At 41.5% G+C, this 14857-nt stretch overlaps 1 protein-coding gene across 25 annotated transcripts in view; it reads right to left on the bottom strand.

The window, feature by feature from the left end:
* The window catches only part of OBSCN (obscurin, cytoskeletal calmodulin and titin-interacting RhoGEF), a 1809553-nt gene that overhangs the window by 509946 nt on the left and 1284750 nt on the right, over positions 1 to 14857 (bottom strand). For all 25 annotated transcript variants that reach the window (XM_085628811.1, XM_085628818.1, XM_085628815.1 and 22 more), the window contains one exon: positions 12430 to 12511. In XM_085628811.1, coding sequence (XP_085484937.1) covers positions 12430 to 12511 — 82 coding nt within the window. The remainder of the gene's footprint in view (positions 1 to 12429; positions 12512 to 14857) is intronic.

The following is a 14857-nucleotide window of genomic DNA, read 5'->3' as shown; positions in this document are numbered from 1 at the left end:
TTCTTTAAGCTTTCAAAGGCGTGTGTATGTTCCGGAGTCCAAGGGAGGACAGTCGATGTGGCTGCCTCCTGTGTTGTCAACTGGATGAGTGGTTTTGCTAGAAATGCATATTGAGGGATCCACTGCCTACAGTATGAAGTGAGGCCTATAAAAGCCCGCACCTCCTTTTGTGTCTTGGGTGGTGGCATGTTAGCAATTAACTGGATGCGGTCGGGTGTAAGCTGCCTTCCCTCCTTGGACAGCAAGTGCCCAAGGTAAACAACTCGCTGGACACAGAATTGCAGCTTAGAAGGGGACACCTTGTGCCCCTTGTCGGCCAGAAATTTCAAAACCGTCAGTGACGCTGTCTCACATTCAGGTTCGCTTCGGGCGGTGATCAGCAGATCATCGACATATTGAAGCAAGGCAGTGTTAACTGGCATGTGGATACTGTCAAGTTCTCGTTTCAGTGCTTGGCTATAGATGCTGGGGCTTTCTGTAAACCCTTGAGGTGCGCGTGTGAATTTAAAACTTCGTCCATTTAAACTGAATCCGAACAGATATTGACTTTCCGGATCGATTGGGACACTAAAGAAAGCATTCTTGAGATCAATTACAGTGAAGAACGTTGCTTCTGAGTCAATAGCTATGAGTAATGAAGAGATATCTGGGACCACAGGGTATTGTGGTACAATACATTTATTTAATTCGCGCAGATCAATAACTAATCGATATACTGGTGGTGCCTTTGGATCCGTTCTTTTAAGAATCGGAATTATCGGGGAATTACATACATTGGAGTCGGTTTCGACAACTACTCCTTGTGCAATGAGCTCGTCAATGATTTGCAGCAAAGCCACAACAGCATCTGATGGTAACTTGTATTGTCGCATTCGTGGTAGTACTACTCCTGTTTTCAGTGTAACTCGATATGGTGTAATGTTCATGCAACCAACATCAGTGGGGCCTTGTGCCCATAAATGTGTAGGTAAATTCTGCAGTCGGTGATCCATGTCTCTGGACACGTAGTGACCTTTAAAGTCACGCAAAAATAGTCGTACTCCTTCCGGAGAACAACATATTATGGCTCCTAGAGCTTTCAATGTTTTTATGCCTAACAAGTTTTCTGGACATGATTTAGTAAGCAATAAATCTGTAATACATGTCAATGGACCAACCGTGAGTGGAAGAGGTTGTGTTACGTCATTAATTATAGGTTTTCCTGAGAATCCAAGGGAAATATTCTGTGAGCCTGAGAGGGGTGCCCCTGGAACTTCACTGCGTCTTATAGTTGTTCTGCTTGCCCCTGTATCAAGTAAAAACTTTCTGTCTTCCCCTAATAGTTCACTATGTACATAAGGTCCCTCCTGGTCTATAGGAACCTCAATAAGGGGTAAGCCAACTTCCCTCTCTAGGCTATTTCATGTATATCGCTGATAATCGGGATAGTCTGCTTGTGCATATTGATACATCTGTTGTGTTGTTGCTTGTGTTGCAGCAATAGGCTGCGCTTGTGGTGGTGCTACGATCTGTTGTGGAGCTGCCTGTTGTGGAGCTAGTTGTTGCGGAGCTAACCTAGGTTGTGCATGCTGAGGGATTTGTTGTTGATTCTGATCCTGTCTAGGTGGACGTGGTCTTTCCTGCGTTCTACCTGTGGCAATATTATGTTTCAGGACTGGACAATCGTGTATATAATGACCTTGTTGTTTACAATAGTTGCATGTCCCTTTCACAGGACCTGCGGAATCACCCCTTTGATGACCATCGGCTGGAACTGACTGTGCAACAAGCATTTTCATTTTTGTATCTTTCATACGTCTTTGTTCGTGTTCTTGTTCTTCTCTAATTCTATTGTGGTGATATTGTAACATCTGTAACATCTGTGATGGGGTATTACCTTGCCAGGTACTTTCGAATTTCAATACTCTATTCTTGATTTGCAGCAGAGAATTTTCAACTAATTTTGTCACAAACAGATGTGGATATGACTCACTACTGGCTTTTATGCCACTATTTATACCAAAACATTTTTCAAATCGGGAATAGAAATCACTAGTGTCTTCATCTGGTTTTTGTTTACAGGCTGAGATTGCACCCCAGTCTTCCTTTTTCGTAGTTAATAAACGTGGCAGTACCTGTATTAGTAATCCTGCTAGTGCTGTAGTCTTTTCCCCAAGCCCTGCTCCTGCAGCTCGGGCCCTTTCTTCGTTTTCTAATGCTATCCAATCTATCTTTTGGTCTCCCACCTCCCATTCTTTTTCTTTGAGTTTCTCATAAACACCGGCGGGTAATAGGACTTTTAATATTTTCATAATGTCGGGGTAGGTATACTCTCCCATGAGTAACATGTCCTTTATTTCACGGTGGAAACCTGCTGGGTCCTTGTCATGGCTGGGTACTACTTTCTTCATTTCTAATAATTCCAGTTTAGTTATAGGCGTGTACACAAACACGCGCGTAAAGTTATTACCGTCACCTCTGATTGGGTGTACTTCGCGTAACGGATTCTGTCTATCTATGTGATACATTCTTCTTCCCATGATGGGAACTGGAACGTGTTCTGGGCATACGAAAGTTAAATATTGGTTTCGAAATTCTAGAATTTCTTTAATCAAATCAGTACCTGACCCTCTCCATATGTTCGTGAGTAGTTCTGTCAATATGTCAGGTAAAGGTCCTGGATCGGAGTGTTGGCTTTTATATAATATAAGGAGGTGTTGAATCATGTATATACTAGCTAAACGCTGTTCGTGTGGGTCAAGATTCAGAAACGTGTGTGCAAGTACATCATCATTGTATTCACCGGGACTGTCAGCCCATTGTACTGCTGACCTGGCTAATTCTTGTTCGTCCATGGAATCGAGCATATGGTACCCCCTTCGATCTCGGAGTAATTTATCAGCGGCTTGGAATAGGTGTTCAGGGGATCTTGTATTTAACATAGGGGTTTGAAAATGTTTATTACATTCTGGACGTATCGGACGCATCGGATCATTAAAGCCTCTAGTATTATTATGGGGTCTTCCTCTACCTACATAAGCTATCGTTTCTAATTGTTCTGATTCTTGCTCCTCCTCTTCTTCTGATTCTACTCTGTCTGTTTCTCGTCTTTCTTTATGTATTCGTTCTACTTCCTTGCGGATCTTTCGACACATGGCGATTATACACGCCTGTCTATCATGTTTCTCTTCTGATATGTTCTGACCCCATTTGGCAAGTCTTTGCATGGTATCGTGATCTGCCCCAGGTCTGTCTTGATTCCTAATTACACAATTTATAAAAAAACGTAGTAGTTGTCTTTGGACATCCACTTTCTGGTATTCCATAGCTTCGTTAATACTTTCTGGACCTCGCCCTGTTTGGACAAAGCGATATATTTCGTCTAGGTGTTCACCCATTCCTGGTATCGTCATTAAATATAATGTAGCTCGTCTTATACGTAGTGATGATATGAGCAATTTATCCTGTCTACCTGGTACTGGGTCGTATCTACAATCCACAAGCTGTTCTTTAAACATGTCGGATGTCGCTAGTTGGGGTGTACGTTGGAGTGCTAAATCTCTAAGGGTCTGTTTATTTCGCGGCGGTGTGGCAAACATGTCTGTCGTACCTCCTGTAGCACCATCTGAGGTGCTAGGCACGAAAGGATTCGTTGGGCGTAGGATAGAGATTGTAGATGCGGGAAAAACTGTAGAAACGGACGGGCCTGTTGGAACTTGTGTAGGAGTTTGTAGTTGCGGGGATACAGACGAATGCTCTTGGTGTTGAACACCATCGGCAAGCGGTGTGGGTGGTATGGCATTAGCATACTCAGGAGCTGCGTCATCTAAATAGGAGGAAAGGAAAACGTCCTTTGCTGTTTTGGGATGTGTTTTGGGATGTGCTTTTATCGGGAGCAATGGAGGAGTTAAGTCTTTTGGTATTTCCGGGGTAGCCTTAGGTAACCCTTCGGCCAGAAGAGGATACATACCATTCATAAGAGTGTTTCTTTGTCTATCTACTTGTTCTGATTTTACTCGGGTACCTTCCTCAAGTAATAGATTTTCTCGAGTTTTATTTGAATTCTCTCTACCTTTCTCTTCCTGTCTGAGTGCTTTTTCTGTACGTCTATATGATTCTTTACGCCATAATTCAATGGCATCTTTCTGTGACTGTCTGGCTTTCTTTTTCCATAATTCTTCTTCTACTCTCATGATGCAATCTGCATCCCAGGTCCCCGCTGCGGGCCATCTCTGACTCTCTGGTAATTCTTTGGTGTAGTCCACCCATAAATCAAGAAATAATACGGCATTTAGGCCATGCTTATGATACATAAAGTACCCTGGAGTGTCCCTAGGGGGGATGGGAACAGCTTCTTCGAGTACACCTTTTCTAGTTTTGATCTGTCTTAGTTTCGAAAAGAGCGGCATTTTTAGACCTTATTACTAGAACACACTTTATACAAGAAAACACAATAATGAACAGTCATTCACACCACAATATATAGAACGTATTTAAAACATTTAACACTTAACAGTTTTACGAACAATGATAACTAATAGAAAACTAGTTACTGACATAATACTGACACTAGATAATACTTATTTATACTTATTTATATGCAAAACATACTATATATACTGCTAAACAGTACAGATACACTGCTGGAACAGTGCAGACCGGATTTGTGTACCCAAACCCGTCCTGACCGGCACAGACTATGTGCACGTTAAATGCCTCCCCGGTAATGGTACTCACCGGGTAGCTCGGAACGGAAGGCCTCGGAAACGGAACTGAAACTGGACCGGACTGGACTCGACTGGACTCGGAACTTCGGAACCTGGTGGGCCTCTGTATACCTCGGATCTTGCTCTCTCAGCTAGGCTCTGGTCGGGATACTTCGCACTTCTCACCGCCTCGTCTGGGTGTTGATCGCAGCCTCAGTCGTCCCCGCTTGGCCGGAGGGAGATACAGGAAATCCTGCAGGTACGCGTTTTTGTCCGTTCAGCTGTGGCAGGAGACCGGGCCTGCAACGCACCGCCGGCGCGTGAGATGAGAAAGTGTCCCTGTTCGGGCGCCAATTTATGTGGTAAATATTTCATTACCGGTACTATTTTTATGCGGTAAAGTCTATTAAGAATAACTCAGTAAATATAAGAGGCAGAATCCGTGGTATTAGAGGTTTAAAAAGGCTTTATTCCTATACAAAGGAATACAATTCGAATTGTAGGCTTTCTATTCCATCACCACGAAAGTTCAGGAAGGAAGGGCATACATTATTGACAGATAGGCAGTTTTATAGAAAATACATTACAGTGAAACAGATGCAAGAGGCGTAACAGCTGATAGTACAGATAAAAGGTGCATACGTAACTAATAGAGGCGGATGTATGGGCGTAATTTAATAAACGTCATCATACATGATGTCACAAGTGGGTGGATCCATAAGAGAATCCTGCAATGTCAGCAGAAATATTTGGCAGAGATGCGCGCGCAGCCGCATGACGTGTGATTGACGTGCAACTAGAGGGTGAAGGGACTTGACATTTAGCTCTACATGTGGAGACAGAAGTCTGGGGGTCATGTCAACCTAATCCCAAATCATATCTAATATCCTATGTTTAAAGAACTGTGTTATCCAAAAGGAGAGGTCTCTAGGATAGAATCTATTCTATACTGACTGTTAGTGCGTGTACAAGCGTCTAAGTGTCTACACTAGATGCGAGGGGGTAGGAATATTCCATGGTAACGGGGCTATGAATTACTTGCATGAGGACAGCGAGGCCTGGCCCTTTGCACGGTAGCTGGAGGAATGTTTACCTAACCTACTAGACAGGAATGCATCGGATGAGGAGCGGAGTAGATAATCTTGAAGGTGAAATACAGTTTTTGGCAGGCGACAGGCTGGATCAGGCACCGTTAGCCGCGCAGGGAGTAGGACAAAGTTCATGGATACAGATGCAGGCTCAGACTGGAGCTTTCAGAAGCAGAAGGCAGGAAAAGGCTTGATGACAGAATTCGGGGCCTACTCGCCTGAATCTGTAAAATGTGGAAAGTGAACCACATAAAGTCGGTGGCCTTTCATACTTAGGAATGGAATATCTGACCCATTCATGGCGAATCTGAAAGAGGACATGTTGACGGTGGACGCACATATATTTGCGTCTTCAAAACTGGAGCAGGAGGGAACATACATGTACTTATAGCATGTACATGGAGCCGTTGGGGTCTATGATAGGGGACATAACTGATCACAAGATTCATATTTCCTCAGACCCTGGGCATCAGGGTCAGTCAGGACCTGTCTATGCACGCCCAAGTTAGCTCCGTGGTATCCTCCTGTTTTTTTATCTCTTCGGCTTATCCGTAAAATCTCTCGCTTCTTTTCTTCGGATGCCCTCAAAGTTATCATCACGGCTATGATTACTTCCCGTCTTGACTATGGGAACAGCCTGTACGTGGGCATTCCTGCCTATGAAACTCACCGCTTACAGGCCATTCAGAATCAGGCTGCCCGCCTTATTCTTCATCTTCCTAAAACTCATCCTATCACTTCTGTGCTCAAGTCCCTTCACTGGCTCCCTGTTTATCAGAGATCTCTTTTTAAATTGGGCTGTTTAGTTTTTCGGGCTCACGCCCGTTCTGCCCCAGTTTTCATTACTTCTCTTATTTCTTCTCACACCCCTATCCGCACTCTCCGTTCTTCTACTTTAGCTCTCCTTCATGTTCCCCGTTTTCGTAAGTCCAGAACAGGTGGTACCAGATTTTCGGTTCTGGCCCCCCTCTTCTGGAACAGCCTTCCCCTATCTCTGCGCTCTATTCCTATCTATTCCCATTTTCGAAAAGCGCTAAAAACCCTTCTCTTCTCTCAGGTGTACTCCTGTTAAACTCCCCGGGCTTTCTTCTTTGTTTGTTAGAGCTTTCAGCACCAGGAAGCCGCTTGGCCACAGTGCGCTTTATTAAATATTTTTTTCATTCATTTCATTCACTAGGCTACATATCTGCCCATTTTAAGTTAGAAATGCTTATGAATGAAGATTTTTTTCTTCACTTCTTATTGACATTGGGTCAACATTCTTAGTAATGTGAATAAGTGAAGAGTTCAATAACAACATGTGCTAAAGCAACATGAGCTAATAGAAAAAATAATTTTTCAACCTTCCCATAGAGACATTTCTTATAGAATACAATAGTGTATTATCTAATGTCGTAAAATTTTACTTAAATTTCTCTTCATGAATAAGATTTGTAAGGTAGAATATGGGAGAAAGAGGTGATTTCATTTGTGGAATGACAGACCTAACTGTGAACTGTTTTGTTTTGTAGGCGGTAATGCCTACAGCTGTTGCTACTTCAAGGGTAACTGCACCAGCATCCGCTACTGGGGTGATTACAGCACAGTCAGTAGAAATGTGCATGCCTAATGCCCCAATTAATATTAATCCAAATGCAGCAGCTCAAGGAACTGAAGAAAGAGTGCCAGTGACAGGATTTAATCCAACTTCACAGAATTCACAGATTGTGGTCTTGCCACCCCCACAAACTATTCAATCACTAAGAGAAGGACAGAGATTAGACTTTACAACACAAACGACATGGAGTGAGACAAACTTGTTTGAGGATAGGATTTTTCTCTCATGGTGTGAGGAAGCTGCTAGAGGTAGATCCAAGACCGGTGCGGGAGGTTCGGACGTTAGCCAGAATGCGGAAAGAGAGAGACCATTAAATGTCCCGAAAATAAAAACAGAATTAGAGGAAATAATTAGAGGATGTTTGGATCTGGATTACATCAACACGTATCGAGAAAAAGAACTGATTTCTTTATGCAAAGAAATCACTAGGAGAGCATCTACAGTACACAAAAAACTGACTGAATTGCAAATAAATATCAAGTTTATCTTTTCAAAAAGAGCCACATTACAGAAAAGATTTAGAATGCAGATAGATGATGAATGGATTCAAACCATGCGTTCTTCAAGAATGCATTTGCACATTGTTGAATTATTTTAAAAAAATCATAAATGGAACGAATTTGAAAAAATTGAAAATAAATGGTTAAAGAAACCTGAAAAGAAAAAGGGTCAGGCAGAATCAGCTGAGGCTAAGCGAAAGCCACCTCGGGGTCTTTCGGATTTTGAAAGTACTTCTGGTTTTCCATTGAGAGATACAAGTTGACGGGCACACACATGTGTCTTGGAGTAGAGGAGAACTTGCATCATTTCCAAGCAATTTTCCCACTGCAATGCGATGGTATACACAAGTGGAAAGGTTTGTCAAGTTTTCAAAAATGCTGTGGACTGATTTGAACACTTTCTTCAACATTGTTGTCAGGGTGTTCTGCTTGATTCCCCTTTATGAAGACAGTTTCCGTTCTCATTTGTGTTTTGAGTGAGAATTTTGGCATGGTGCAGAGTGCAACAAGGGTATATGGAGAGTCCCTCAATTTTTGTATCAGATATTGAAGAAGCATCTGGAGACATTGCAAATTTTGTGTGCTTCAGTACATAGACAACCACTTGTGACATCAGCGACGAAAGAAGCCTGTAAACAAGATACTATTGCACTTTTAAATCATCTGGCTGAAAATAAGCATAAAGTGTCCCCTGAGGAAATTACAATACGGTCAAAAAGAAGTCCAATATCTGGGACATATCATTGCAAAGGCAACAAGAAAAGTGCCACAAGGGAGAATAGAGGCAATTTTTTATTAATGGGTCCTCCTAAAATGCAGAAAGAGATCAGAATGTTTTTGGATATGGTTGGCTACTGTAGATAGTGGATACCAAACTTTTCCCTGGTGGCAAAGACTTCATTAAAGCTGACACAGAGAGATGTGTTCCTAGAAGAACAATTGATGGACAGAATGCAGAACAATGTCATACATTCAACCCAGTACAGACATCTGGGCCTAAATTCATTGTTTCTTTGCTCAACATGCCATTCCAGTTTGGACCCAGCCATATGCAAATCAGTCTTGACCCTGCGCCCAATGGGAACAGTCCAGCCCAAACTGCCAGGCCAAGTCCTCCCTGGACTGGAAACAAGCATCCTAGAACTGGTTTCGGGCTTTCAGCCCTCTTCAGCCAGGATAGCTTGACTCCAGTGGCATGGAGAGCACGGGACCCATGTCTGGGCATGCCCGTCACACTCGGGATGACAAATATAAAAAGAACAATTGATAGAAAGAATGCAGAACAATGTCATACATTCACCTCAGTACAGAGATCTGGGCATAAATCCATAGTTTTTTTGCTCACCATGCCATTCCAGTTTGGACCCAGCCATATGCAAATCAGTCTTGACCCTGTGCCCAATGGGAACAGTGCAGCCCGAACTGCCCAAGCCTCGGTCCAAACTGGGGTGGCATAGTGGGCAAAAGAATGATGGATTTAACCCAGATCTTTTGACTGGGGGAGAATGTTTGCATTGTCAGCATTCCGTCCATCATTTGTTTGCTGTAACACTATTTGCCCTAAGTGGGATGGATATGCTCACTGTGCCACTGGATTCAAGCTAGCCTGCCTGAAGAAGGGTGACATACCCTAAAACCGGTCCCAGGATGCTTGTTTCCGGTCCAGGGAGGACCTGGCCTGGCAGTTTGGTCTGGAATGTTCCCATGGGGCACAGGATCAAGACTGATTTGCATATGGCTGGGTCCAAACTGGGGTGGCCTAGAGGGCAAAAGAATGATGGATTTACCCAGATCTTTTGTCTGGGGGAGAATGTTTGCATTGTCAGCATTCCGTCCATCATTTGTTTGCTGAAAGCTTTCCTAGAGCTGAGAGGAAGTCTCTGTCATGCTCCAACACTAGGACTGCTAGATTATACTAAGAGAGTGTATTTGTTTTGCAGTGAGAGGGAGGGATGCACTCGCTCAGTGCTCACACAAATGCACAGTGAAGCAAGGAGGCCAGTGGCATATTTTTAAATTACCCTTGACCCTGTAGCTGCAGGGCTGCCTGGTTGTCTGAAAAGCCTCAGGCTTGAGAGGTGTAAATGCATAGTGATGAGGCATCCATTATTTGTTATGGCTCCCCAATCAGTGGTAATCTTGCTTACAAGCACTAAAAACCTACATATTACCAACTTGAGGTTGACTAGATATGAACAACAAATTCTAGCGTCTGAAAATGTACAATCGAAAAGGTGCCAGATTTTGAATCCCAGTACACAGATGCACCTTCCTGGAAACTCTGATAAATTTGAACATGAGTGTCTAGAAGTCACGCAATTATGCACCAAGCCAAGACCTGACATGAAGGATAAGTCTTTAATAAGACCGAATTATGTACTGTTTGTGGAGAAATTATGGCTTCCTGAAAGTAGCTTATGCTGTCTGCTGCACAATCCAAGATATTGTTGAAGCCTGTTGGTTTCAAAGTATAAAGGCACAGCTTGCAGAATAGGTTGCCCTTGCCAGAGCATGCCAACTAACAGCCAAAATGAGAGTGACTATAGTTACAGATAGTGAGTACAGCTTTGGTGTTGTCCATGACTTTGGGCAGTTACAGTCACAAAGAGGATTCATGACATCCTCCGGTTCACCAAAATGCAATGGTGACCATGTAAAAAAGTTGTTGGATGCATTACAACTGCCCACCGAAATTGCTGTTAACTGCACAGCTCACCGAAGTGACAATGGCTATGTCACAATTGGTAATAGATACGATGACAAAGTTGCATGTTATTGTGCCGTAGTAGCCTGCACTGTTAACGGAACATTCACAGATGAATTTCATGAGGACTCCAACGTTTCAATGTTGATGTCTTTAGCTGACACATGGGAAGAACTTAAGAGTATGCAGGAAAATGTCACTGAGGCAGAACAGTAGGGTTGGATCACAGCAGGATGTGGAAAGAATGCAAATGACATTTGGATTTCAGCAGATGGAAGACCAGTGTTACTAGACAGTATGTTACCACACATGGCATAATACTTCCATGGTCCTAATCATTTATGCAGGGATGCTATGGTTAGGACATTTAGGCAGAACTGGCTTCATACCAGATTCTTGATACTTGCTGCAGATCTTTGTCACTGTTGTATAACTTGCCAACAGATGAATGTAGGAAAACGAACACAGGTTACATTGAGTCACACTGGGAGAATGAGCGGTCCTTTTTCAACAGGATGCAAATAGATTATATATCGATTATATATCGAGAGGCCTGTTTATAATGGGCTGAGATATCTCCTGGTTATCGTGTGCATTTTCTCCCAGAGGGTGGAAGCCTACCCAAATACAGAGAAATGACAGTCTCTCTGAGGCTAAACTTTTGCTGAGAGAGCTTGTCCCATGGTATGGAATGCCAGTTTCTCTTGAGTCCGATCGAGGAACTCATTTTTAATAATGAGATTCTTAAGATGTTGTGTGCAGCACTGCAGGTGGAACAGAAGTTGCATTGTAGCTATCGGCCACAAGCTTCTGGAATTGTAGAGCAGTTGAAAAGGACCATAAAGTTTTGATTGGCAAAAAGTCTGTGCATCTACTTCAATGAAATGGCCTGATGTTTTGCCTTTGGCGTTGATGAGTCTTCAAAGTTCACCTGACAGGAAGACAGGCTTATCCCCACATGAAGTTTCAGATAATATGATACTCAACTACTGCAAAGGATTGGCTGATGCGGTGTGTTCTGTTTCTTGACAGGTTGAAACTGTCACTGCAAAACCACATCAATACCAGTGCCACGATTTGAACGCAGGGGGCTGGGTACTAATGAAGCATGTGAGAATGTCTTGTCTGCAGCCAAGGTGGAAATGCCCCTACCGAGTAAGTGGGTGTGTGTGTGGATTTTACTGCTAAATTTCAACAGATCAGCAGGATTAAACCATAAGCCAAGAAAGACTGTGCCCATTCCCACGAATTACTACAGCATGCCCTCAATCATGACAACCAACATTAGCTTTCAAAAAGATAAGAAAAACCATTATTCCCTTGTTTCTGGTAAAAGTCATAATGATGTGTACATACTGCTGACAATCTTTTAAATATATTTATATATTGTTTACGTATTCTGTCACACTAGCGGTGTCATTTTTCCTTCATACCCAGTCTCTAAATGTTTAGGCTATATCCTGACTTTCCAATTGCTATCTTGTTCTAAGTCACCCTGATATCTAAAGGTGATGCTCATGGAAGATGAAATGTTGTATACAGAAATATGGACAAAAAAGCTGGTTATTTCCCAGAGAATATTTGCATATCAATACTGCTTGCTTTGTGCCTGGTGGCAGTTTCTCCTTCAGAATGCTGACAGAATATTTTAATAACATTAGGCATGAAATAATGCATAGCGTAAGCTATTTACCATTGAATCATATTAGATTTAATATACTTGAGGCTAATTTTGTGTAGAAATAGCATTAACATTTCTCTAAGAAAGATGATAATGGTGCCACAAGTAGTTTAAAATGGTAACATTCACAACGTTTTATTATAAAAGTAAAAGCAATTATTTTTGTATGCTTACCTTCCAATTTCCTCTTTAACGTCATAGAAGGAATGTACCTTTCTCCTATGTCTTTCCTTTTTTGCGGCCAAATCTTCCTTCTCTGTCAGTTAGACAAAAATAAGTCAATTACACAATTTCCACTTCTTAGCACTGGGAATCAGTACTTTTACATCAAGGCAATGACTAGATTTTACTTTATTGCGTTGTACATAACACTAAATATCACACTTTCAAAAAGCATAGCCTGTTTTTAAATGCTTTTGGCTATAAACTCTGCTTCTTAGGTATTATGCATAATTTAGTAGTTGGCAGACAAACACACGTTAAATTAAATCAAATCCCTTCTTTGCTAGTAATTTGAAATGCAACTGTGAACCTTTTGAATATACAATTAAATATTCCCTGGATCTCCCAATGAGTCACATGTGTAAAGGCAGTGAATGAGAGCCCCAGGCATGACACATACAAGAGGGGTAGAAGACTTCTTGCAGGCATTTTATGGCAAAAGTACAAACACTAGCACTCAGGAGTCTTTTAAACGACAACCCACCACTATATGTCTTTTTAGATGGATGTAATATTTCAGGGGATCCAACACAATCACATGGCCTACCAAAAATATCAAAAAAGGATACTTGGCAGCTTGATATTAGTCAGGACCACAGACAACCTCAAACATGGTGACATGCAGCTCATTTCTTGGTCGCAAGATAGAGTAAAGTCGATCAGAATTGAGAAATGCCTTTTTGATCTTTGAATTTAAAGAGTTACTGTTGGCTCTAAGATCTCAGTCATATGTGGCAAATTGAAATAATCCTACTTGTTTGTTATGCACAAAGACACATAGAATTATTGTTGAGTAAAAACACTGGGATTCAAATTTCATAATTGGCATACAGGACATATTAACAGAAAAGAGACCTTAACTGGTTTCTGAATGGGCTACATGTTTTCACAGTATTTTATCTATTTTTGGCCTTCCTTTTCCTCTTTTGAATAGTTTAGTGAGGGTGTATTTGTGGAATGGATTAAATCAAGATCATGTAGAAGGATGCACTGGAGTAATGGTCATCCACTAGCATGGCTGTGGCCAGAGGATTTTAAAGGAATCTCAACAAGTGTCCTGTTGGGGTCATTAAAGGGGTGGGTGGGGTGTATTTATTCACACAAATGTGGCGGAAGGGGTAGTATGTTGCTACCTCCCGGTAAACTACCTCTCAGCCTCTTCATCAATTACAACTGCAGTAAAAATATGTGTTTTCAATTTAATTTACCAATACCCTATCTGCCCACAATTGACTTAATTTATACATGAACTCTCACATTAAACCCAACCCTAACTCTACTCCATTCACTATTTAATTTTCTTAAATTCCATTACATTTATTAGAAATCCTAGCCCTAATGACTATCTAACTGTAACATCAAATAGCATTAAATTAAATTAAATTATAATAAACTAAATCCTGTATTAAAAAGTCTAATTATTTACCTACATAAATTACTTTTAATTACATTATTCATATAACTCTAACCTAATTCTAATTATAGACAAAAGACCTAAATCAAATTAAATATGCAACTTTACCATAACGTTAATCATAACTCACAAGCTATTCATACATTATTAATAGGAGTTGGCCTAACGGCTAGGGCAGTCGACCTCGGATCTGGGGAACTGGGTTCGAGTCTCGGCAATGACGCTGAACATCCTGTGATTCTGGGCAAATCACTTAATCTCCCCGTGCCTAACAAAAATGAATGTGTCCTCATGTAATGCAACTGGTGCTATGTAAAGCGCTCTGATACCAGATTCGGGTCAAGTTCGCGCTATATAAAACAGTGATAAATAATTAAATAATAAACATGTATATACCCATCATGCTAACCCTATTTAAACATTTCTTTTAATTAAATAAAGATATTCATTATGCTAACCCTAACTCTTAATAGCGGTTGTAGGTGAGGCTTTTTCCATAGTACCTTGTAGGGATATACTTTCATTCTGCAGGATTGGCTGCCATAACTCAGTGCTGCAAATCACTGTGTCCCACGCCTTGTGGCCACAGCCTGGTCTTGTTTATCAAGAACGGCCATAGAGCTTTGTGCTTATTATTACCATTACAAGAGCTCTGTTGTGCTTCATCACATTTAATCAAAACTCAAATATCTAGCCAGGTCTCTGCTGCCTACAGCCAATTCTACAATCAATTTGGAAAACTGGTGGGGTGTAATCTATCTTCACCATGTGACAGCCTGAATGTACATAAATGGATTCTGCTTAAATGGTGCCAAATAGGTTTATAAAAAACAGCAAAACCCCTGACCTCTTTGATATTGTTTTGGTCAACACTACAGGGAGCTAGCTGCTTGAGTAACTTGATGGTGATATGCTACTACTCATGTAAATAATGCTCATTTGTGCCCATTTTCTTACAATTCATAC

Source organism: Triturus cristatus, chromosome 10 (assembly GCF_964204655.1).
Source record: "Triturus cristatus chromosome 10, aTriCri1.1, whole genome shotgun sequence".
NCBI lineage: Eukaryota > Metazoa > Chordata > Amphibia > Caudata > Salamandridae > Triturus > Triturus cristatus.
This window is presented reverse-complemented; position numbering and strand designations above follow the sequence as displayed.